Source organism: Chiloscyllium plagiosum, chromosome 2 (assembly GCF_004010195.1).
Source record: "Chiloscyllium plagiosum isolate BGI_BamShark_2017 chromosome 2, ASM401019v2, whole genome shotgun sequence".
NCBI classification, from domain to species: Eukaryota; Metazoa; Chordata; class Chondrichthyes; order Orectolobiformes; family Hemiscylliidae; genus Chiloscyllium; species Chiloscyllium plagiosum.
Window position 1 is genome coordinate 108,395,761 of NC_057711.1, and position 26,893 is coordinate 108,422,653.

Genomic DNA, 26,893 nt, shown 5'->3' on the forward strand with positions numbered 1-26,893 from the left:
AATCTGCAGCAGAATAGTTTACATTATCACAGAAGAAAAGAACCTGGTAGCACGACAATGAGTTTCTGAGCCACGAACATTGTTCAAAGAATGTTCAAAGTGCAAAACGTGCTCTAAAATTAAATTAATACACAGTCAGAAAAACCTCATGTGCACCCTACAATCTGACAGTGGTCATCTATAATCTTGTTCTTCGAGAAACTTCCCAACTCAGTTCCTTTTCTCCTGAAGTTGAAATTTCCTTGCGTATCAAAATACTTCATACTTTAAAAAAAACCATTGATAGAGCTGTGCATGCTGGGAATCAGCAACAAAAATAAAATTTGCTGAAAAAGCTCAGCAAGTCTGGCAACCTCTGTGGAGAAAAGAAAGATCCACAGAGGTTGCCAGACCGGCTAAGCTTTTCCAGCAATTTCTATTTTTGTCTATATTTCTTACTTTTCTCTACTTTCATGAAAAGTCTGAATAATTGCCAAGTAAACTAATACGTAAAATTACAAGCTGTCTTTTTTCAGTTTTCTCGTATTTAGGCCATTCATCTCATCACCACCTGTTTCAGCAGCATAGATACAGGAGACTGTTTAGTCCCTTAAGCACATTTCAATGACATTATGGCTGATCTGTGAGCTATGTTAATCAAAGTTTGCCAATTCTGGAGCTTACAGAAATTACTTTAGAAGAAAAATAAGTTTATTCAGATAGATTATCTGCCACTATTTATGAAGTAATCTTAAGCCTTAAAGAGAACAATTTTCAAAACATTTTATGTTGTACAATTTACTTACGGAAGGGTGCGAAGTAACACAATGCTAGGTGGTGACCAGGAGTGAGTGATTAGGTGATTTATTCATCAATCAGGCCTGGAAACACCAATGTTTTAAACACTGACTCATTGCACACAAAGTGTGTGTTAAAAAAACTACTATCCACTTATTACATTGTGCTGGAGGAATAATTTTCTTCGGTGACCACGCTGCGATTTTGGACAGGAGCCTGGAAACACTCAAATGTCACTACCACCTCAAACACACTGACTGACTGTATATTGCTGTATTAAGTAATTAAACTCATGAGAAATGGAAACAGAGGATAAAAGTATACAAATGTTGCAATAAATTCAAACATTTAACATCAGACAACAGATTTAAAGTTATATGTTTTATTCCAAGCAGTTCAGCCATTAAAGAGTACAAAATAAAACTAGCTCTGGCCAGTGACCACTATCACAACCCAACACGGCTTGATTTCAAAGGGATTACTTGTATCACAGGTGCCATTCAAAGGAAAGAAAGCACAACCATCAGTGTTTCAGTCTGTGGAATCATTTCAGAGGTGAAAATGAAGTTGGAAGTAGAAGCTTGTTAGTCTGTGACACCAGGTATGAGGCACTATCCCTCACTGTAAAGCAAAAACAAAACAAAAGTGCAATAGCATTCTGTATCATTTCAAAATTATCACTGAATGTTACAACACTGGTCCAATATGATGTGCATAGTCTGTCAAGCAGATACCATTAAAATGCATGCACTGAAACAATTATTAAATCAGGAGATAGCAAAAAAAGTTTTACACATTTCTAAATGCACCTACTTTTCTGGCTTTCACTACTAATTTAGAGAGACAATTGTACCTCTGATTCAAGAGGCCTGCCAGTTCCAGAAGTATGTAAAATAGTGGCAACTGTATCTATATGAGGTGTAACAAAGATATTTGCAGTCCACATGGCAAGAAGTGTTTGCACCAGGAATCCAAACATTTAAGAAATTCTGTATAGAAACTTAGTATTAAGAGCTCACAAGACACATATTACACAGAATTTAATAACAAAGTGTTTACTCCAAACTGGCCTTCACACAGGCACAGTTGGAACTGATGATGTCAGCTGGATGAAACAGGCTTCAGGGTGTGGCTGCATGTGAAGTGCTGATGTTACCACATACTGGGCACAAAGATGTCAGTGGTAGCACATGTGCACTGAGCCCCACCTTTATTTCACACTAACTAGCATTTAAAAGCCACAACCAATTCCCACACAGCATGCTGAGGTGTTGTTCTTCAAACTTATCTTGAGCTTCACTGGGGCAGTGCAACAGGGCAAGGACAAAAATGTTGGTGCTAGTGCTGAGGGGTAAATTAGAATGACAGGCCTGGGCGGGGGGAAACAGGTGGTGGCGAGGTTCTGCAAAGTGTGTTCCCAGTCTGCAACTGAGTCTCCCCAGTGTAGACTTCACCCCATTGTGCTCAGAAAATACAACAGACTAGATTGAAAGGAGGATATATAAAGTGCTGGTTCACCTGGTAAGAGGATTTGGGGTTGAAAACAGTGGGCGCAAGTGGAAAGCCCAAATTTCTTATGTAGCTGATCTGATAATGCAGCCTTCCACCACAATGCTTTGGAGAATCCATCGTTTCTTCCCTCAAGTCTCTCTCACTCTGTACAACATCCACCATACCAACAGAACTTGTGCATTTTACACCATCTTGTTTAAGATGAGAGTCTCTTTTTATTAGAATATCCAGTGGTTTTCCTCGACCACCCCAGACTACGTAGGCTGTATAGATCCATACCAGGGAAGAGGACAATCACTCATTGATGCTCAGTTTGGATTCGGCCAGGGCCACCCAGATGACAGAGTTTGGTTCAAACAGGGTCAAAAGAGGTGAATTCCAGAAGGGAGATTAGTGACACTGCTCTTGATATCATTTGACAGAGTGAGACATCAAGGAAAGATAGCAAAGCTGGAGTCAATACGAATCGGGGGAAACTCCCCACAGGTTGGAATCATACCACACAAAGGAGTTATGGTTGTTGAAAGTCAGTCATCTCGACTCCAGAATATCATCGGAGTTCATCAGGATAGTTTTTGTGGTTCAACCACCTTCAACTGCTTCATCAATGGCTTTCCTTCATTGGGCCAGAAGTGGGGATGTTCACTGTTAACTGTGAAACATTTAGCAAAAATCACAACTTCTCAACCCTTGAGGGAGTCCACATCCAAAGATATGAACAAGATATGGACTTGATCTGACAAGTGGCGAGTGACATTCACACCATACTAGATGGCTTTAGCGATCTCCTAGAAGAGTCTCCTCTATCAACCTCCTGGTGGTTACCACTGACCAGAAACTTGAGTGGACTAGCAATATAAATTAAGCAGCTACAAAGGCAGGTCAGAGGCTAGTAATCCGACAGCAAATAACTCACTTCCTGACTATGAAAGCATATCCGGGAGAAAGTGAGGACTGCCGATGCTGGAGATCAGAGTCGAGAGTGTGGTACTGGAAAAGCACAGCAGGTCAGGCTGCATCCAAGGATTCGGAAAATCGATGTTTCGGGCATAAGCCCTTCATCAGGGCTTATGATTCTTGATGAAGGGCTTCTGCCCGAAACGTCAATTTGCCAACTCCTTAGATACTGCCTGACCTGCTGCGCTTTTCCAGTACCACACTCTCGATTCTCAAAGCCTATCCACCACCTACAACGCCCAGTTCCAAGTTAGGAGTGTGATGGAACACTCCCCGCTTTCCTGGATGGGTGTAGCTCCAACACCACTCAAGAAGCCTGAAACCAATTAGCCCAAAGCAGCTCAATTTATTGGAAACAGATGGACAAACATCCACTCCATCCACCACTGATGCTTAGTAACTGCAATATCTACTATGATAAGATGCACTAGGGAAATTCACCAAGGCTCCTTAGAATGTATCTTCTAAACCCATGACCAATTCCCTCCTGAAGAAATATGGGAGTACCGACATCTGCAAGCTCACTTCCAATACACTCACCATCGTGACTTGGAAATATATTGCTGTTCCTTTAGTCTTGCTGGGTCCAAATCCTGGAACTCCATCCTAAACATCACTATGGGTGTATGTACATCAAATGCACTGCAGTGGATCATGAATGCAACTCACCACTTTCACAGGGCAATTAGAGGATGGGCAATAAATGCTAACCCAGCCAGCAACATGAACACCCCATGCATTAATTTTAAAAACATCAAAACTACCAGAAGCATTCCACACCATGAGAAGCCACCACATAAAAGCACAACTTTAAAGCCATGCAATTCAAACAACCAGCAATCTATTCCTATATTCTCACAAGACGACCTTACCTGCTGCCACCACTCTGACATCTTCATGCGCTCTGCGTCTTCCAGATGCTCGTTGATCCCCATCCTCATGCCACCAAAGGGAATGGACTGTGAACGAACAGCGGAAAATTAGAGCAATTGCTGACTGGGAGGGTGAAGAAGTACTAGCACTGAAGAGGGGGTGATGTTGGGTTCTGAAGGATTATGGGAAGTGCTCAAATGTTTATTCAATAGAAGCTATTGTATGAGCTGTATCCTTTTTACTGTTGTCTTTAAAAGCAGGGATTTACCAGAATGGCTGCATAACTTCACAGTCAGGAATGCAACAGCTACCAGGAATTCTGTTTTAGTGGCTGATTCAGATGGCTGAAGGGGCAGACATCAGAAGCCAAGGAATTTTTTTTTTACAAATGAAGCTGTGTGGCTCTCAGCTGAGCAGGTTTGAGTCGGAAACAAGGTACAGAGACACAGTGAGAAAGACATTGAATTACGTGCTGTTGTTCTCCTCAGCAAAAGCTGCTTGATCTCTGCAGTAGGAAAGCTCAATTTAAACTTGAAGCAAACCAGTTACCTTTCCTGCAGCCATTACTATAAATTGTGACCTTTGAATTGATAAATCAGAGACAATTTACAAGTGAACCATCCACTCTGTGCCTCTTATAAACCAGTAGAGGCATTCAGAGAAAGACAACTGAACACCAAGGGTCTAGCTAGTTGAAGATGATCATCTCAACATCAGAATCAGAAAGCAGAAACCACTGAACCGAGTTCACACCTTTTTCCAATTCCACCAGTAATCTATTTTCTGTACTTGTTTATCTGCATTGGCGTAACTCGGAGCTTATGAGGAGATTAGAGTTTTAGCTTGCAGTGTTATACACCAATAGCTTATTGCTTCATTAGTTGTAATAAATAATAATTCTTATTCAGTGCAGAATTGTTGCCTGTGCTGTCAATCAACCTGGGTATGAAAGTCAGGTAAATTGGAGTACGGTTCAGAGTGGCCTTTGTAAAATCTAACGTTTGGTATGACTCCGGGAACACCAGGACTCTACTTACAGTGCACTACACCAGTGAGTCATAACATTATTAATCAAATCTGTCTTTCGATTGCACAAAATCTGGTGGCACTCAAGTTCCTTTGCCATCGAATGTAAGGAGTAGTCTAAAGCAAAATCAACATTTTCTAATCAGCTTCTTCAGGTAGCGCTCGTTGACAGAACACACAATGCTTCCTAAACATGGCTACTTCTGTGCTCATTGTGATGCACATCTTGTTTGGATACTGGAGTGCCTGCATGGAACTGGGCCCAGAGTCTGGTCAGACAATCAGAACTGTTTCAATGCACAAAGGACGCCACTCAGCCCAGTGTGCGTGTACAAGCTCTGAGCATTCTTAGTGCCCACCTCCTGCCGCAGTCCTGCGCATTAGTTAAAATTGACCAATCATCTAATATCCTTCTGAATGTCTTGATTGAACCTACTTCCACCACACTTCCACTCAGTGTGCACACCAAACCCAACCCACCTGCTATGTGTATAAAGTTTTCTGACTTCACATTTGCTTCTTTTGCAAAAGACTTTAAAATGGCACCGTCTGGTTCTCAATCCTTTTAGAAGCAGGAACAGTTCATCCCCACCTTCTCTGTCCAGATCCTCAAGAGTTTGTGAACTTGCAACAAATTTCCTTTCTAGGAAAAGATTGTCAACTTCTCTAATACATCTTCATAACTGAAATTTCTCATTATCCTGTTCTGCACTTTCAGTGATATAAACAATTACACACAATACTCCAGGTGAGGCCTAACCAGTCTCCTATACAAGTTCATCATAACCCTTCTGTTCTTGTACTTTATGCTCTTTTGATGACACCTAAAATACTGTATGTTTTGTTAACAGCTCCCTCTACCTGGCCTAACAGATTTAATGACTTGTGCACATTTACTCCCAGATCTTTTGCTCCTGCACATTCTTTAGAATAGTTCCTGATATTTTATATATCTTTCGCTCTCTCCCTATTTTCTTGGTATCGAAAAACAAGTGTCACCTCAGAGGTTTCCCCACACTGAACTTCATGTGCCACTTATCCACCCATTCTGAATGACTCTAAGACATGAAAGAATACAAGGTTCTCTCTAGTTTACAATTCTCCCAAATCTTGTAAAATCAGCACACATTAAAATATTCCCCTGTACATCACAATCTAGGTCATTCTTATAGATAACGAAAAGCAAGGATACAACACTGGTCCCAAAATATTCCATTGCAAACCTTCTTCCAGTCTGAAAAATTAACCATTACTCTGCCAATTTTGTGCTCAGTTCACCTAGCTCACTTATTTTCCAATGTTCCTTTTGTTGGACTGAACACAATCCTCTATGAAATTGCCCTGGACTCTGTCTGGGAATGCTTGTCTCTCATTGCCCCTTACACTAGCAATATCTTATTGGCATACAGGTTATTGAAGTCCCCCACTATAATTACTCTGTCATGCAGATTTGCTCCTCTATCTCCTTCCTACTAGCTGAAGAATTTATATCACACCAAGCAATGTAACTGCACCCTTTTTATTCTTCAGCTGCATGAATTTTGTCCTTGAACTCTTTGAATCATGCTCTTTCTCCAGTACTGCAATGATCTTCTTCACCAAAAATGACAATCCCCTCCTTTTCTTCCTATCCTGTTTTATCAGAACATATTGTAATCAGGAATATTTAACATTCTGACTTGGTTTCCCGCGAGTCAGACGTCCCATATCACCACATCATAACCCCAAATAACAATGTGTCGAAAAAACACCCCATGCATGCAATGTGATCCCAATTTAAATGTCATTACTTTCTCCCTTACTCAGACTCTATTAGTTTACTATTCTCTGTTCTAGTACTCTCTATCTCTCCAAATATTTTGCGCACCCGGATATTACATTTGAATATGGTCTTGTGCTACCCGCACCCCTGCTGAATTACTTTAACCCCTTCCGAATAGCACTAGAAAATCACCCACAAGGAACTCAGTCCTGGCTCTATTCTGATGTTGAAACAGGAAAGAGAGGCCCCAGGATCCTTGAAGCTGCTCGATTTGTGTTACTTTAACACCATGGGCAATTAGCTCTAGTACAGGTAGACATTCCTTTATCCGAAATCTGAAAAGCTCCAAAATCTGAAATGTTTTTTTGAAGTTTCTTTCTCGTTAACGAGGTTGTTCGGCATGTAAACAATTAACTCCACACCCACTTGACCCACGTCACTCAGACGTGACATGGCGGCGTGGCCCAGCACTGGCAGGCATCAATTCTGTCTCAGTGCTCGTAGTAATCAAGGGTAGGTCTGCTGTTCAGTTTTTTTTTCCTTATTTTACTATGAACATGTCATTTAAGCCTTTATCCGAAAAATTCCAAAATCCCGAAAGATAGATGGCCCCGAGGGATAAAGATTTGTTTAACTGCAGTATGTTAAATCCAGTGCCTTTCTACCTCAATAGAAGTTATTTTATAAACATTAAAATTCCACTGGTGGCAAAGCCTCTAAGCACCCGCTCTAAAGATCTCAGCACTTCTCTTCGCCCACTCATAAAAGCCTGCTCAAAAACCTCTCTTCTCATGCATCTTTCTTCTAAATCCCTTTCCCTCTCTAAACCATGTTTAGTCAATGTTTTGCTGCACCAAAGGGATGATTGAAATTGCCGTTGAACAACTTCACAGCCTGAACTTGCTCTCCGAGTATTAAAAGTGCAGCACAATGTTAAACATTGAGCAATTTTGTACTCACAGTCATCTCATTGCCTTACCCGTGCAAGTCAGGTCTGACTGATGAATCTTGGTTTCTGTGAAATCTCAAATTGAAAATATTGAGTATTACAGAAAGTACAAATGACAGAAATGATGGATCTAATTTTTGGGAATACACATGAGAATATGGAATAAATCACTCTCAAATGAATAATTATGCAGGATTACTCCACTGTGAATAGTCTTCAGCTTAAAACACAGGTCTTACCTTTGTTGAGGTGGCCAAATTCACTGTGGAATACCCCAATTAGTGTGCAATAACCCACATTGTTGTGCGCGCTGACTGCTTTCTGGAAGGCTTTCCCCCATACAACAGGCCCACCTGGTATCATCTGGTAACTGACCAACTCATATACACCTATTTGGAGTTAGATACATTGAAAGAGAAAGGGAAACACTGAATAATTGCAAACAATGTATTACAGAGAATTTTACAGTACAGAGACAAAACACCAGAACAATGTGCTCCTTTCTACAGATAACTATGTAAAACATGCACCAAAGGGGTCCATGGTTTTGTATCCAGACAATTAAGTATCTAATCAAGATAATGCTGAACTTTTACAAGATGCTATTTAAGCTAAAGTTGGAATATTTCTGGAGATTTCCACAATATGAACATTGACCCATGGATTCCTTTCTAGAATTTTATTTCAAAATCCAAGCAAACCAGAATGATGTACACCAAATAGAAGTGTCAAGAGTTCATTTCATCAAATAAAATCTCATCTATCGAAACACAGTTGTATTATATAGATGTTAGTAAGAGAGTTTGATAGCTGGGATTCCATACCAGACAAGAGCCACACAGTGAACATCTCCAATAAGACAGAATCTAATTATCGCTTGATGTTCAATGACATTGCCACCACTGAATCCCTCCCTTATCAATAACTTGGGGGTGATCATTGACCAGTAACTTAACTCGACCAGATATTTACATACTGTGACTGAACCAGCAAGTCCAAGGCATGGAATTCTGTGGCCAGAGTTTAACCCCCAAATGCCTGCCCACCACCTACAACACTCAAGTCAAGTCTGTGATGGAATATTTTCCACTTGCCTCAATGAGCGCAGTTCAATCAACACTTGCAGCTCGATGTCATCCAGCACAAAGCAGCCTACTTGACTGGCACCCTATTCAGTATTCATACCCTTCACCACTGTGGCAGCAATATGCGCTATCCAAGGTATGCACTAGAATAATTCATCAAGGCTCCTCCGATAGCATCTTCCAAAACAATGACTACTATCTACAAGGACAAGGGCAGCAGATACATGGGAAAGTCACCACTGGCAAAACACGCCCCCTACCCCCAAGAGGGAAATCAGCAGGGCAAAACGGGGACATGAGATAGTTTTGGCAAATAGGGTTGAGGAAAATCTAAAAGGGATTTTATGAATACATTGAGGACAAAAGGGTAACTAGGGAGGGATTAGGATCAACAAGGCAGCACAGGTGCGGAACTGCAGGAGATGGCAAAGATGTTAACGGAGTATTTTGTATCAGTGTTTACTGTGGAGAAGGACATGGAAGATACAGAATGGGGGGGAAATAGATGGTGACATCTTGAAAAGTGTCCATATTACAGAGGCGGTGATGCTGGATTTCTTAAACGCATAGAAGATGTAAAAATCCCCAGGACCTGATCAGGTGTACCCCAGAGCTCTGTGGTAAGCTAGGGAAGTGATTGTTGGGCCCCTTACTGAGATATTTGTATCATCGATAGTCACAGGTGAGGTGCCGGAAGCTACCACTATTTAAGCAAGGTGGTAAGGAAAAGTCAGGGAACTACAGACCGATGAGCCTGATATCAGTAGTGGGCAAGTTATTGGAGGGAATCTTGCGGGATAGGATTTACATGCATTTGGAAAAGCAAGGTCTGATTAAGGATAGTCAACATGGCTTTCTGCACAGGAAGTCATGACTATTGAACTTGATTGAGTTTTTTGAAGAAGTAACAAAGAGGATTGATATGGACAGAGTGTTGGATGTGATCAATGTGGACTTCAGTAAGGCATTCAACAAAGGTTCCTCATGGTGGACTGGTTAGCAAGGTTAGATCACATGGAATACAAGGAGAACTAACCATTTGCCTACAGAGGACAGAGGGTGGTGATGGAAGGTTGCTTTTCAGACAGGAGGCCAATGGTGTGCCAGAAGGATCAGTGCTGGGTCCACTGCTTTTCGTCATTTATATAAATGATTTGGATGTGAACATAGGAGGTATAGTTAGTAAGTTTATAGATGACACCAAAATTGGAGGTGTAGTGGACAGAGAAGAAAGTTACCTCAGATTACAATGAGATCTTGATCAATGGTCAGTGGGCAGAGGAATGGCAGATGGAGTTTAATTTAGATGAAAGTGAGATGCTGTATTTTGGAAAGGCAAATCAGTGCAGGACTTATACACTTAATGATTATGTCCTGGGAGTGTTGCTGAACAAAAAGACCGTGGAGTGCAGGTTCATTGCTCCTTGAAAGTGGAGTATCAGGTAGATAGGATAGTGAAGAAGCAGGGGGGTAGAAAGAGTCCATAACTGAAGGGCAGCATCTCTTTCACACAGAGAGTGATGTGTATATGGAATGAGCTGCCAAAGGAAGTAGTGGAGGCTGGTACAATTACAACACTTAAAGGCATCTGGATGGGTATATGAATAGAATGGGTTTGAGGGGGTTATGGGCCAAGTGCTGGCAAATGGGACTAGATTAGGTTAGGGATGGCATGAACAAATTGGACCGAAGGGTCTGTTTCCATGCTGTACATCTGTGACTCTCCTCATCTTGTTCCTGGCTTCCATTCTGAACTTGCATAGAAAACCTGGGCAGCATCTAGTGGTAGAGATTGGTTGCTGCAAGGAGTTGTTGCCTGCACTGATCAACCTTTTGCACTAGATGGTGATTTACTGAATCAAAGAGCATTGCACTGACATTGTATTTGCATTTCTTTCATATTTAGTGATGTATTTCATTTTGCAAATTGTTTAAACTGGGAATGCACAGTGCCACAAATGTCTGGTATACTATTTCAACCTATGCCTTGCATTTTTTTCTGAACGGGATATGTCCAAATAAATCCAAATCTGATTTTAGCATTTAATCCTGTGGGAGCCTATGAATATTTTAGCTGTTTCATTTAAGGTTATGATTTTCAGGATTACAACCACAACTTCTAGTAAAGGGCTGCTGTATTACATTTGGATAACAATGGTACTTGTAATTCCTGGAAATCTCATTAAACCAATAAACATATAATACACAGAATATATTGCATGGTTTGTCTAGAAAATCAGTGCTTACAGCACCTTAAATCCATTCAACCTGGTTAGCACAAAATAAAATTGATCACTAGGTCAATTTGGGACTCAAAACCGCAAGTTAGACATTTCATGTCACTACACTTCCAACCTTTACACACCGGTAACTGACTACACAAACACACAGCCTTAATTGCTCAATGCCTCATTGACTGTTGACATTTTACAAAAAAAAGGCTTGAGACCCAAGGAGTCTGGTTGAACCGGTTAAATTGTTGGGTGTCAATCTTCAGCCTTGAATGTGAAACAGCACAGATGGGTGAACATGCTTGCCTTTTTTCGGTGCTTCGCCCAACTCCGCCCAGGGCACCATGTAGACAATCTCATTGGTTTGATTAAGCAGCATCGGCAGCATTTTTGAGATATAATTTTGTTGCCAGTCTTTATTGGTTGCCAGGGCTTCTCGTACTGCTGACCGTTCCTTGTAACTGCCTAAGGAAAAGATGATCTGAAATAGTCCATCATTCGTATGTGCTAATAGTACAAGCTTTAGACACTGCAAGTGGAGGGACCTGTACAATGAATATTACAAATAATCACATTAAATATGACAACCATAAATGGTCGAAACAAACTGCAACATTTACACACAAGCTCATCCTCACAGCTCCTAGTTTGCAGCTCCACATAAATGGTGGTATAGCTCCTAAAAATATCACTTATGACTCTGGAAAAAGGCATTGCAGTGTATTTCCAAACTACTTACTATTTGATTTTGAAGGTAAGAACAAGATCAAGCCACTCAGCCCCTCAAGCCAGTTGCACCAATTCTGTTTCAGCGTTAGCCAGTGGGTAGCACACTGGCCACTGAATAACAGGGCTCTGGAGGTGAAGTCCTATACCAGGGATTCAGCACAAAAACAAGACTGACACTGGAGGGAAGGCACCAAGGTAGCACTGTAGTTCACAGTCCAGCAGAGCTGCTTTTCAGACAAGGTGTTAAAAGTCCCTCTGACATGCCCATGGAGAAGACAAGCAAGTCAGAGTTCCCTATTACCACCCTTCAGGATAAGAAGTCAGCAGAGTGGAAGGCTGGGAAACACACGCATGCCTATTTCCTTCAGTGCTCCGATACAATATACATTCTGCCATTGATCCCTTATGGCAATTTCTCCTTCCGAGTAAAGATTAAAACAGACTATTTGAATAAAAATCTCTTTGGTATTCTTTTCTTACCATATTTCCAAATATGAAAGACTTCATTCAGACACCCAATTTCCACAGACCAGTACCCGACTAGTTCAGAATGGGCTGTACGTAGGTGGATAAAATCATTTGTAAGCTTCATAAAGTCAGCCACCTTCCCAGGTTGTATGATGTAATTGCGGAATTCATAAAAAGTGCCATTGAGCTGATTGCCTCCTGTGGAAGTGCCTATAGATCTCTGGAAGTGAGAGAATGGAATATTGACATTTGCATGGAAATATCCCGTTTTATTTTCAACAACAGACCTTCATGTCACATCAGCTTCGTGTCCATTAACACTGAAGATGGTGGTACAGTGGTAATGTCACCAGATTAATTCTCCAGAGACCCAGACAAACCATGACAGCTGGTGGAAATAAACTCAATAAATCAAATCTGGAATTGCTTGTGAAACCATCATCAATTGTCACAAAAACTCATCCAGTTCACTAATGCCCAGTAGAGCAGGAAATGTGCCTTTCATCTATATGAAGCAACACTCATGGTGAACTCTGTAATACAAATACAGCCGACTTACATCATGATATCTCTAATACACCCACACTCCACTGTAGTGCTCTGAAGGGGTGTCTAGTTAATTCAGCTTCACAATACCCAACTTCCTCTATTTAAAAAAGCTTGACACCAAGATAAAGCAGCACACTTGATTGGCACTACATCTACAAACATCCATTCCCTCCACCACTAATGCTCAGTAGCAGCAATGTGTACTATCTACACGATGCACTGTAGAATTTCACCCAAGATCCACAGAGAGCACCTTCCAATCCCTCGACCACTTCTACTTAGAAGAACAAGGACAGCAGATACATGGGAACACCACCACCCTTCAAGTCAGATACCATCCTGACTTGGAAATATATTGCTGTCCCTTCGCCATTGCTGGGTCAAAATCCTGGAATTCTCTTCCTAATGACATTGTGGGTCTACGTACAGCACAAGGTCTGCAGCAGTTCAAACAGGCAGCTCACCACCACTTTCTCAAGGGCAACTAAGGACAGGGAATAAATACTGGCCAGCCAGTGAAGTCCACATTCCATGAGTTAATTAAAAAAAAACTTTATATCACTTGTGTGCAGCTTCACAGAAGTTATATTTTATTCTTAACAGCTTATACAAGCAGATGTTACTCACATGTATTGAAGGTGATTACATTTTTTTTTGTTTCCCCTTAAAAAAAGCAGAAACCAACAACCGCAATAACACACTGACTGTGGCCCAGCCAGCACAGAGTCAGTCCCTAAACTGAAGAGATTGTACATCTCGTGTTTTTTTTTCTAAACCCCCACACCACCGCAGTCAGGCGGTAGTGCTTATATTTACCCCAGCACCCATGTTGTGCGTGTGCAGGTGTGAGACACAGTGAAAAACAACAGGTGTACAAATCTTTATTCAATTCCCACCACCAGGAAGAAAGGAAACACCCAAGTGGCCAGTGACAAGCAGTGCCCTTCACACCAAAGGGCAATGCTGTGTGATCAAACAGTGAAGGGGAGGGCAGGGATTAAATCAAAATAGAGTTGGAGGGCAAAATAATGCACTCCACACCCTGCAGTGCCCACCTCTCCCTGAAAGTCTTGAGTGTTGGTGGACACCGCATGCTCCTTCTCCAGGGACACCTGGGCTCTGACATACCCGCGGAAGAGGTACAGGCAATCGGCCATAACGACCCCCTCCACGGCCCAATTTCATATTTATTTGTCAATCAAATCAGTTTACACTACTGATTTAATGTGCATCTTATCAAAAAGGCAATGGCAGTGAAACACTAAAGTTTGAGATTCAATCTGAACAATTAACAACGACTATTCAATCACAGCCCTGATATTTGTTATGGACCAGACTAAATCCCATTCAAATATATGAAGGACATCACCTGGACCCTAACTTTTATCTTATTTAAAGGCAAGTATAAGGTGCTGTGTTCCAGATGTACTTCAATTGGTCTCACCACTTGGCTTTAAGCAAAATAAACTTTACTCTTACACCCAGTTAAAATACAAACAAAACAAAATACAAACAAACTTTAATTCTATTGGAAAACTTGACAGAAGAATAGATTATTTAAAAACTAAACAGCTACTGCTCCAATATAGTAACAAACAATAAACACACCTTTGGCAAAGGCAAGTTTAGTAAAATAGATTCTCTCATATTATGTTTCTCCAATCTAGGAGAAAAGAACACCAAGAGAAACTTCTGCCAGAGAGAAAGGACTCAAGCTTTTGGCTGTAGCCGAGAGATGTACGGCAGCTTCTACAACCAACTTCAAAACCCCAACAGGCTGAAAGCTAAACTAAAATCCTGTTTCTGTGGGAATCTGACTCCACCCATTCATAGAAATCAGAATACCTACAGTGTGGAAATAGGCCCTTCGGTCCAACAAGTTCACACCGACCCCCCGAAGAGTAACTCACCCAGACCCATTCCCGTATCCTACATTTTACCTCTGACTAATGCATCTAACCTACATATCCCAGAATAATATGGGCAACTTATTATAGCCAATTTACCTAACCCGCATATCTTTGGATTGCGTGAGGAATCCCATGCAGACACAGGGAGAATGTGCAACTCCACAGAGTTGCCTGAGGATAGAATCAAACCTGGGTCCCTGGCTAACTTCATAAATAAAAACCAAGGCCTCACAAGCTACTTTGTAAGCTTATTTTATTGGCATCAAAGAGACAACTTGGCACCTGTGGCTTAAAACCTGGCTTCAAAGAAAAAGGCAGAACAAAATATCCCTCTTAAAACCATACTACCTTCACACATTCAAGTTGTTTAGAAATACTATTTCATCTCCATCCCAATTTCAATACATCTAAACATAAAATTGTATTTTTATTACTATTCCTCGGATGCTGCCTGAACTGCTGTGCTTTTCCAGCACCACTCTAATCTAGACTCTGGTTTCCAGCATCTGCAGTCATTGTTTTTACCTAGTGTATTTTTATTAGAAAGGAATCTTAAGACCTTTCACTGGCATTGCTGGCTTAGCATTCAGATTGCAAGTTTTAATCAATTTCCTAATTGATCCAAGATATTATGCTTCTAACACCCTTGCGTTATATTAAACGGAAGCATGTGGCAGTCTGACAGGTTGAGCCGATTGAACACATGAATCTTCAAAAATATGCTCCATTTCTAAAACTGCTGCTGTTCCTGTGGTCAAGATGCACAGTGCTGTAACAGGGAATTCTAGGATTTCACCTTAGTGTCAGTGAAGGAATGCTGATGTATTTCCTAGTCCGGGTGGTGTGTGGCTTGATGGGAACTTGCACATAGTGATGGTCCCATGCATCTACTATACTTGTCCTTTTAGATGCTAAGGCGTGACAGGTACTAAAAGCACTGTCCAAGGTTGCGTCGCTGCACTGCGCCTTGTAAATGGTACACATTATAGACATGATACATCAGTGCAGAGGGAGAAAATGTTGAGGATGATAGTTGGGGCGTTAATCAAGCAACCTTTCTCCTAGATGGAGGTGAGCTTCAAGTGTTGAAGCTGGACCCATCCAAATAAGTGTAAAGTATTCCATCACACTTCTGGCTTGTGTTTTCTATATAGAGGAAATGGTTTGGAGAGTCAAAGGGCACCTCAATAACCTAGTCTTTGACCAGCACTTGTAACCATAGTGTTTCTATGGTTAGACCATATTTCTGGTCAATGGTAACGCCACAATGTTGATAGTGGGGAATTTAGTGATTGTACACATAATGCTATTGTATGTCAAGCGGTTGAACCTGGGTCTTTGTCTGGAAATTTGAAAAGGTAGTTGAAACTTTATTGCTGGAACAGCACAGCAGGTCAGGCAGCATCCAGGGAACAGGAGATTCGACGTTTCGGGCACAGGCCCTTCTTCATTCCTGTGCCTGTGCCCGAAACGTCGAATCTCCTGTTCCCTGGATGCTGCCTGACCTGCTGTGCTGTTCCAGCAATAAAGTTTTAACTTTGATCTCCAGCATCTGCAGACCTCACTTTCTCCTCGAAAATTTGAAAAGGTAATCAGGCAAAGGGATAGCTATCAAAGTATTCTATTATCATGTAAATGGTAAATGGGTTGGGCTGATCAGGGGCCAAAAAGATCAACAGACAGAAACAGAAGGCATGGCTATGGTGCTAAATTATTATTTAGGGAGGGAGATAATGCCGAAATGTTATGAGATAAGTAGAAGTTGAGAATCTTAACAAGCTAAAGAATTGATTAAAAAAAAAGTGCTGTTAGAATGGCTGGCTGTACTTAAAATTGATTAAGCCATGAAAATCAGAAAAGATGCATCTGTGGTGATAAACAGGGAAACCCTAAGAGTCACTGAGAGAACTGTAAATTAATTAAGAGATTTGCTAAAACATCAAATAGCTTTTAATTAATTTAGTTGCGTTTTTCCAATAAATTAGGGGATAGCCAACAAAGGCAATGTGGTTGTTAGTGATTTTGGGCTTCCAAAAGATTTTTAATCAAAGAGCCACAAGCAGGTCTGGAGAACTAAACTAATTGGAATAAAACCCAAAGTAAGAGCATGGATTTAACCACATTTGTAGATTCGAGGGGTTTCTGGTGAGCAAAGACTGAATATTAACAGTTCCTTCCACAAAACATGATTTGTTGTCATTTTTGGGTCCTTGAATAAATTCGTTATTGTTTTGCATTACTGGAACAACCACATGTCCTTCTTTCTTTGATGAGATGTGAGTGTTGCTGATAAGGTAAGAATTTGCTCCCTATCCTCCACTGCTAAAATGTAGAAGGTTAACAAAGGCAATAAGGTTGATACAGAACAAGCCCAGAGAAAGGAAGATGGCCAGCGACTAAAAAAAAGCAAATAAGATGCCGACGAGCATGTGAAATGACAAGAGAAACCTTGGGGGGGAAAAGAAAAGTCATTAACCATATCAGAGTGATTTGAACTTGTGAAAGGGCTGAAGTCAAGCAGTGAAAGTGAAAGGTTACCAGACACAAAACTGCTTCAAGATTAGCAGAATAACTCCACAAGGAACGGGTCACTGTTATTCATGAAGCTATGTAGTGCCGATGACATATTACTGATGTAGGTCCCCAACAAAACTGTGACAATGTGCATTTGCAGAATTGTATTTGCAGATACATTCTATTGTGCACTTTTTGAGTAAAATCTGCAGGCAGTCAATCCATGTAACATCTTATAAATTCCTACTTTGGAAACAGAACCAGTCTGATTCAAGATTGGGATACAGACAGACTCTAACATCACACCTTTAATACATCGTCTGAGCTGAGATGTTTTTTTTAAATAAAACCTTAAGTTAACTTGAGAAAAGTAGTTCTGGGATTTACATATTAATGAGCCAAAATCTGCTACCCATTCTAAAAGATGAAAGACTTAACAGCGATCTAGGTTTGTTCAATATCACGTTTCAGTTATATGACACTGTGATCTTTTGCTATAAGTTCTGTGTCTTATGATCCTGCTCCACAGCTACCTGATGAAGGTACAGCACTCCAAGAGCTAGTACTTCCAAATAAACTTGTTGGACTATAACCTGGGGTTGTGTGATTTTTAACTTTGCGACAAATTAAGACATTATGAAAGTTTTTGATAGCCTTTGGAAGAAATCCATTTATTGAAAAAGTGAAATTCGACAGATGTGCTGAAAGATGAGGACGAGAGTGTATGTTTGTTCATAAATTATTTACCTTGATCAGCTGAAAGTTAGAAGTATGGATCCCTAAAAGAAATTAATTTGGGATCACCATGTAGTCAGAACCTTTGATATCGTTAAAGAATTCACTAACATTTCACCAAAGTCCACGCAACTGGCCAAATAAGAGGAACTGAGGAAATAAGATGACTGTATTCAAGGCCATGTGGGAAATGACAGATTGCCAGTTTATGGGTCACTGAAGTGTAAGCACATCTAATTAGTGGTTGGGAAAGCGCAAAGAGTGTTGTTTGTGCAAATTCCAGACCAGGAGTGCTTGGTCAGAACTTGACAGGTTATTAAAGGACTGAGGAAGTCTAAGCTCTCAGTTGTGCAAGTGGTGAAGAGAAAAGGCTTTGCAGCTCACAGGTCCAAAGCTGAAAATAACCAGTTTACTCAAACAACAGATTTGATAGGGAAAGATAATTTCTCTGGACTTTGATTAATTGTAAAGTGATGGTGTTGGAAAACAGATGGGAATTTTGTTCTGTCAGCAGTTGAAATCTTTTAAACTGTGTTCTATGGAATTATTTATTTTATTTTTCCCTTGTATAACAATCTCCTATTTTATTGTTAAATATGCGCTTGCGTATCAATGAAAGGCCACATTAACAAAATGAGCACAATCAAGCCAGATATCATTTTGCAATCGGACATGTCCAGCAGTAACATCAGTTGGCATGATAACAATTGTCATGAAAGAAAGCTACTACAAATGCTGCTTCCTTTGCTAGGAGGAGGAGTAGAGCCAAGTTTGGAAAAAAATTATAGAGATCAAGTGAAAACTTGGAAAACAGAGTTGAGAACAAAATCGGAGAGATTGAAATCACTGCAGCACTTATTTCTGTCAGCTAAAGGCTTATGTTTGGGAGGGGAACTGGGATAAAGTGCCTCCAACCAGGAGGCAGGAAGAGGTCAATAAAGTGTTAGAGACTCAGGGAAGTAAAGGGTTAATTGCAATTATCTAAATGAGAATAGCGTTGTACTAGATCACATGATAGGACCCTGGACAAAGAAGCTTCAATGTTAAGCACAGTGCTGATGTCATGTTATAAAATACAGGCTAAAACAGTTTATTTTAAATAAATGGACCAAAACACCGCAGGTTGGCCAGATGTCCTTAATATAATAAAGCAAAAGACAGCCAAGCAGAAATTAACATATTCCCCAAGGAAATGAAAACAATAGACCCACTGAAGAAATGTGAAATGGCATTCACATCGTATTTGGATTCATAACAGTTAGAAAATTTTCGATGTTGGGAGATGGAACCGACATTTAAACTTGTACTTCACGGAGTTGCGTTTGGCAGGCAGGAATGAAACTAAGGTTACAGTAGTGAACATGGGCTGGGCATTCTCTCTGTCTCAGGAAGGAAAAGCAACCAGAAAAAAATTGTGATAGGAAAAAAAAAAATCAGGATACAAAAAAACCTCAAAAATAATTGCAATTTTCACTACTGCCAATGGTACGAGAAACCAACTTACCAATCATGGTCTCAGGTTAAAACCTTAAGACTTAAGGATACCCTAAGGATTCTAAAAGAAATCTCCTTTCATACTGGACTCCATTCATTTTTAACATTGTATGTGCAAGTGCGAGCATGTACTTGACCATGAAGGCCCATGTGATTTTAGAGGCTTTGCACTTCATGTTGCCTCTTGGTCATTTTTCTCAACATTAGCAGATAATAAATTGCTTTCACTCAAGCAAACTTTGAAATGGGTTGTATATTGCTGCTGGTAATAACAGATCACTACAGTTTAACTGGACAAAGGTATAAACACATGGGTAAAGAACTTAAAAACTTCAAAACATAGTAGCTGATATACACCCCCCCCCCCACCCCCACCCCCCACCCAAACTGGTCATTACACCATATATTGCTGTGTCACTAGAAGAATGTTTAGAGTCATAAAGATCTATAGCACAGAAAAAGGCCCTTTGGTGCACCAACTCTGCACCAATCCAAAGCAACAGCCTAACCATCCTTATCCCATTCTCTAGCACATGGCCCATGACCTTGTATGCCCTGGCATCACAAGTGTCTATCAGAATACAATTCCTCCTGTCAAATGAAAACTTTTTCCACATTATACTCCATCTGCCAGACCTTTGCTTACTCACTCAACCTATCCACGGAAATCTGCTCCTTCAACACATCCTCTTCACAACATGCTTTCTCACTTATCTTTGTGTTACCTGCAAATTTAGCTACATGTCTTCAGAACCAGTAGAAGGTAAAGTTACCAAATGCCTCGCACCCAGCAGTCTCTATTGATCCTGAGCAAGGGCACAGCCTCACCCAAGGACAATGCAATGATTAAAGATTATATACACCTTCAAGATGTACTGCAGTAACTCACCAAGTTCCTCCAACAGCACCTTCTAAACCTGTGACCGCAGGTTATCAAAATTGGATATCTATGTAAATGGACAAGGGCTGAGGGAGTTAGAAAGCCCCAAAGGGATCAGTTCCATGTTTAACTTATCTTTCAAGGCATACAGGGGAGTCAAGGGTTAAACATTCCACAACCAAAGAGACTCACTACAGTATCATTTGCATGTCTGTCCTCTTACTGAATAGACACAACCTCTCAGTAGGGAGGAAGCTGACTGGATCTTAGAGAAGGAATGCACTGGACCCGTCTCTGTGGATTCCTTTGCAGCCTCAGGCAAAGGTGTTTGTCCTCCTCAGACAAGACTGACAGCCTTGGCCACAACCCTTTAAAGTGCTTCCTGCTCCCATTATCTTGCTTTCCTTCCGTATTAGGATAGGTATGTGAATCCCCCATTGAGAACAGGCAAAACCCTTCTGTTTTAATTTCTTCCCATCAACACATGATCACGAAGAACACGATAATCAGTCCCTGTAATCCATTCACTCGTTATCACAGGACACCAACATTCACCAGGCCTTGTAAAATTATAATTGCTCATCTTAAACAATGTAATGCAATCAACCATGTGACTTATAGACCTTTTGTTTTATTCCTATAAAAAAAACTGCCTTTGTGTGTACATCTGAGATTCGTGGAGAAGTGTCACCACAAGTAGATGCACAACAACTTTTGGGGACATTGAGAATCTCTCACCAGTTGTCCGAGAATAAAGCATCTACCATTGTACAGAAACTGGTGTCTGCCAGATTTGTGGAACAACATATACATCAACAGAGCAACATTGTCGCTGGGTCAATGTTTAGTCCGTAGTGTTAGGTGCATTAGTCAGGGGTGAATGTAGGGGAATGGATCTGGGTGGGTTGCTCTTCGGAGGAACAGTGTGGAATTGTTGGGCCAAAGGGCCTGTTCCCATACTGTAGGGAATCTAATCTAATCTAAACATTGATTGAGTGTCCCTACACCCAGAGGTCTACAGCAGTTCAAGAAGACAATTTGCTACCACCTTTTCCAGAGCATCAGATGCTGGTTTAGTGAGCAGCACCTAGCTTCAATGGAACAAATAAAAAAGAACAGAATCTCCCTGAATTAAATAGCTGGTAGTACACTTCAGAGAACAATTAAGAGTCAAACACATTGTGTGAATCCAGACCCAGATAAAGAAGAGAGATTTCCCTGCCTAAATTACAGCAAGTGATAGTATTTATGGCCATCATTACTGAGAGTTTGTTGGCACATTCTATTGATCAAATATAATGTCCATCAGCCGCCATGGTGGGATTTGAACCTACACTGCCAGATGATTAGCCTGGGTTCTGGATTAGTCCAGTGTCATAACTACTGCACCACCACCTTCTCGTTCACTGGTTATCAAGTACTTCTGGTAACATCAGTACTCCTGGATCAGGAGGCCCAGTTCAGTACCACCAGTCCCAGAGGTATGTAATAAAATTTCTGAACAAGTTGATTAGAAAAAAAATAGGCAAAATAAAAGTAAGAAATCTTACAAGTTTTAAACAAAATCAGAATTTGCTGGAAAAACTCAGGTCTGGCAGCATCTGTGGAGAGAAAGCATTTTGACGATTCTTCTTCTGAAGGGTCACCAGACCCAAAACATGAACTCTCTCTCCATAAATGCTGCCAGACCAGCTGAGTTTTCCCAGCAATTTCTAATTTTGATTCGGATTTCAGGCATCTGCAGTTTTTTAAAAATTATTTCGTTTAATTATACAGATATTTACTTTAATTTGCTCAATTGTTATACTTCCTCAATTCAAATTACCACTTTCCTTTAAAGCTGACGCACTGAACTTTCCAGGTCCAAAACTTTAAATTATTTCAATATCTTGGTCATATTAAAAATCATCAAAAATATCTGATATCTTATTTTAACAGATACCATCTGCAACTGAACTGCCAGTTTGCCTTATAAGCTTTGATCAACTGATCTCACTCACTGGTCCTGACGGTTGAGTCTTTTATGTGCAAGGTATTCTTCCAACACTCTCCCTTACCAAGGGCTTACATTCCAGTGGGGCTGGTCCGGTTCCACTGCTCCAGCACCATTGCTGACGTGCTTCACTGCATGCCACTTGGAGTAACTTTTCCCGAGCCTACAAATAATTCTCAACGTCAATTTCACAAATCAACAAGCCCATTTTTAAAGAAAGCCGTTGGGTCTGTCTCGGAAAAGCATGCCAATATTACACAAAATTCCGAAAACACAAGTCGAAATTAGTCGCAAAATATTCTTTTAAGTAAGGTTAAGTCTCGAAGTCAAAAGATTTCAAAATAACCAGGACTCGACCCCTTCCCCTTGTTTCAGCTGTTCCGTTTTTCTTACCTGCTGTCCTAGGTTACTAGGGTAGGAGAGAGATTTTGGAGCTGCCGCATAGATTCTGCTCAGTATATTCCTTAGATTGTACATGACAGTGGTACACGGACAACAGGAGCTGGAACGTTACGACAATATGTTGGAACGTTGCAACAATGGGTTCGAACGTCAAGACAATATTTTGGAACGTTGCAACAATGGGTTCGAACGTCAAGACAATTCGGTGGAACTCGGCGACTTCCAGTGTACGTTCCAAGCAAACAGCCAGGCACTGACCAGGTCAAAACACAGTTCATGTAGCCCACCCCAACCTCGTACGGTAGCCGCACGAGTTCAGGATACCAAATGCACATCATTGCACCCTCTTGTGGATTACAGTTCCTTTACATGTTACAGTCGGACGTGCACTTTTTGTTTGTGAGCGTGAGTTTCGTAGTGCGGGGGAATTTAACGCTAGAAAAAAGAATGAAATTCCTGAGAAGATTTGCATTTAGTTTTATCATTTCTCTGCAGTGTCTCTAGAAGTGAAATATTAAATAATACAACTGGTGCTGTGGAAATCCAAATGCACAGATTGTTGCAAACACTTAACAGAGCACAAAAATTGTCGAGGAGAAATACAGTTAGTATTCCTACTTGTTGTGAGATAAACATCTTTTATTCATCTCCCCCCTCCCCCACCGACCATGTCTGGGGCACCAAATGCTCTGCCCGAATTTTCCACTGGCCAGACAGTTGTTATTCTAGTATAGATGGGAGGGGAGGTGGGAACCTCACAAAACTCCATTGTGGCACACTCAAAGGGAATATTTGGGAACTTGAAGATTCCATTGAGCAATTCCACATCCAATCTCCTTTTTCCCTAACTGCAGCTGATTGCCTTTACCTGCTATTGGGCATACAAAACTGCATTGTGGCACACTCAAAGGGAATATTTGGGAACTTGAAGATTCCATTGAGCAATTCCACATCCAATCTCCTTTTTCCCCTAACTGCAGCTGATTGCCTTTACCTGCTATTGGGCATGCAACATCCTAGCCCTGTTCTATATCTGACCCTTCAACTACAAACTTCCACCCTGTACCACCACTGGTCATGCTTCCCCTTCCCATGCTTTGCACCAAACACTGCTTCATCCTGCCACTGGGCATGCTACTTCCTTCCTTCCATACCTGACAACCCTTCACCCATCTGGCATCCAACCCACTGCCACCTTCACCCCTGTCCATCCAGAACCTTAACACCCACCTCCCTCAGGACTCTTCGCTCTACTTACTCTACTAACTTGCACCCTACTTTTCTAGCACCTTAAGGTCACACTTTTTACTTTATATATGATGGTACAGTGGCTCAATGGTTAGCACTGCTGCCTCACAGCACCAGGCCCCGGGTTTGATTCCAGCCTCGGGTGACTGTGGAGTTTGCACATTCTCCCCGTGTCTGCGTAGGTTTCCTCCCACACTCCAAAGATGTGTATTTTAGGTAAAATGACCATTCTAAATTGCCCATAGTGTTCAGGGATGTGTAGGTTAGGTGCATTAGTTAGAGGTAAATGTAAACTAATAGGTTAGGGGAATGGGTCTGGGTGGATTACTCTTCAGAGGGTCAGTGTGGACTTGTTGGGCCAAATGGCCTCTTTCCACACTGTAGGGATTCTGAGTACTTACCATTTGATGACAGCTGTCAGTGGTTGTCTGGATCTTTAAATTGCAGAATACAGCAACTGACTGCTGTGAAACAATCCATGGTTTGCCATCTCCTGACAGCTGTGTTCTACGAGAGAACTATCAAAATGGAAGTACAGTTCTGCATCTCTGAAGGACCCTGATTGGAATTCCCTGACCGAGATTCAAAGCCATGTTGTTTCATTAAAAAGAAGGAACAGAGTAGCAATTTGCTTGAGATTGCTGCTCCTTGGCAAATCTTGCCCTCTCTTCCTTTCAGGTTAAACAGTGATGAAACTGAACAAACCTTTCAGCCAATTAAAGATGGCAGTGATGTCAGGGTTGGAAGTGTTCAGGCTCCATGCATCTACATTCCTGCTTACCTGGCCGATCACATGCTTCTTTGTTTTTTTATTTTTTCTGTTTTCTTTTGTCATTTCTTCATTTCTCTTTTGTATCAAAGTTCACCTTTGTTTCTCAGGCTGTGGTGGAGAAAGGCGGTTACAAGGACCTGTTGTGGCAGCAGCAGCGGGGAGGATCTGGATGTCCATTCCTCATGGTCTTAGCGGTGGTTTTTCCAATGGCTTCATTTGTTGTTGGGTCTGGTCCATTTCCCCTGGGGCTGAGGCTATAGTGGTGGTGGCATGGTGGTTCTGGTTTGTTCCCTGTGGCTGTGGCAGCAATATGGCATTGCAACTGAAGATGGCTTGAGCAATGGCTTCAGTATTGGTGACTTGGTAGGTCCGGTCTGTTCCTTCTCACTATGGCAGCGATGCAGTGGCTTTGGTGTCAGCTTTGGAGGTAGCGACTGGAGGGTCCGGTCTAGAAATCCTTGCTCTGACGGCTTTAGAAGGTTTCAGCTGTGGTGTCTCATAGGCACTCTATAAACCCAAATTGCCTTGGAGGGAACAAAAGGTGAACTTTATCCTAACTTTTTCTCAATTATTTCTTTCTATAACTTGTGTAATTAAAATGACACTGAATTATGGCAACTTATACACATCTCATTGTATTTTCATAAATACAAGTGACAACAAATTGTGAGCCTATGCTATTCTATTTCTATTCAATTTCTTTTATTCAATGCTCATCAAGTGACAACTTTATCTGCAGAATAACATTTCAGTCTGCAAGCTTGACCCTGAATTTCCAGAGAGCTGTCATTTTAATTGTTTGTCCTACTCCCATTCTGACCTCTCCATCCTCAGCCTGCGACACTGTGCAAATGAAATTTGATGCTCAACCTCACCCACAATGGCAATGGGATGTTTGCACAGTGTTCAGCATCATTTGTGACTCCTCAGATACTGAATTTAGACCAGGTCTAAATCTAGCAAGATTTGGACAATATCCAGGTTTGGGCTGATAAGTGGCAAATACTATTTGTGTCACATAAATACAAGGCGATGACCATCTTCAGCAAAAAACAGAATCTTACCATCACCCCTTTACATTCATTGGAATTACTATTACTATTGGAATTAACTCACTGTCAACATCCTGAATTAAAAATCACGCAACACCAGGTTATAGTCCAACAGGTTTAATTGAACACAATTAAACCTGTTGGACTATAACCTGGTGTTGTGTGATTTTTAACTTTGTACACCCCAGTCCAACACCGGCATCTCCGAATCATATCATCCTGAATGGTATCCTTGACCAGAAACTGATTTGAACTCGCCATGTTAATATTGTGGTCAGAAATTAAACCTGTTGGACTATAACCTGGTGTTGTGTGATTTTTAACTTTGAACACCCCAGTCCAACACCGGCATCTCCGAATCATATCATCCTGAATGGTGTCCTTGACCAGAAACTGATTTGAACTAGCCATGTTAATATTGTGGTCAGAAGCAAGTAATTGTATTAACTCAATTCTGGCCTTTTCAAAGCTGGTCTTTCATTAACAAGGCACAAGTCAGGAGTGTGATGAAATACTCACTTGCATAAGCACAGTCCAACAACACTCAGGAAATTTGACACCATCTTGGACAAAGCAGCCCACTTGATTGGCAGCACATCCAGAAACATTCACTCCCGGAACCACTAATGCTCAGTGAAAACAATATGTACTAGCTTTAGAGACACTGAAGAAATTCACCAACTCTCATTCAACAGCATCTTCCAAACTGACAACCACCATCATCTAAAAGGGCAATGTCAGTTTATCCATAAGAACACCATCACATACAAGTCAATTGCGTTAGGGATTCTGTAGTCAGAGGTACAGACAGACGTTTCTGTGGCCAGCAGAGAAAAAGCAGAATGGTGTGTTGTTTGGGGTTCCCTGGTACGCAAACACCAAGTGTCACTACGTACTGAGGTTCTACCTGTCCCCGGTGTTGCGAAGGGTGGGCCTGGCCTCGCTGCCGCGGAACGCTCCGAGTAGTTGGACCGT

The 26,893-nt window shown here is 41.2% G+C and overlaps 1 protein-coding gene across 2 annotated transcripts; it reads right to left on the bottom strand.

Annotated features, from left to right (window-relative positions):
• Window positions 1-1,143: 1,143 nt before the first annotated feature.
• nipsnap3a (nipsnap homolog 3A (C. elegans)) lies at window positions 1,144-23,145 on the bottom strand. Of its 2 annotated transcripts, XM_043715579.1 has the most exons (8): window positions 22,838-23,145; window positions 22,509-22,607; window positions 12,382-12,589; window positions 11,479-11,637; window positions 8,096-8,245; window positions 7,887-7,931; window positions 4,119-4,205; window positions 1,144-1,398 (listed from the first exon to the last, which is right to left on the bottom strand). In XM_043715579.1, exons 1-8 carry the CDS (start codon window positions 22,919-22,921, stop codon window positions 1,322-1,324), a joined length of 909 nt encoding a protein of 302 aa, XP_043571514.1. In that variant the 5' UTR covers window positions 22,922-23,145; the 3' UTR covers window positions 1,144-1,321. The 2 variants fall into 2 exon arrangements, with proteins under 2 accessions (XP_043571514.1, XP_043571523.1); XM_043715588.1 differs by lacking the exon at window positions 7,887-7,931 and having other exon boundaries at window positions 22,838-23,142.
• Window positions 23,146-26,893: the final 3,748 nt, after the last annotated feature.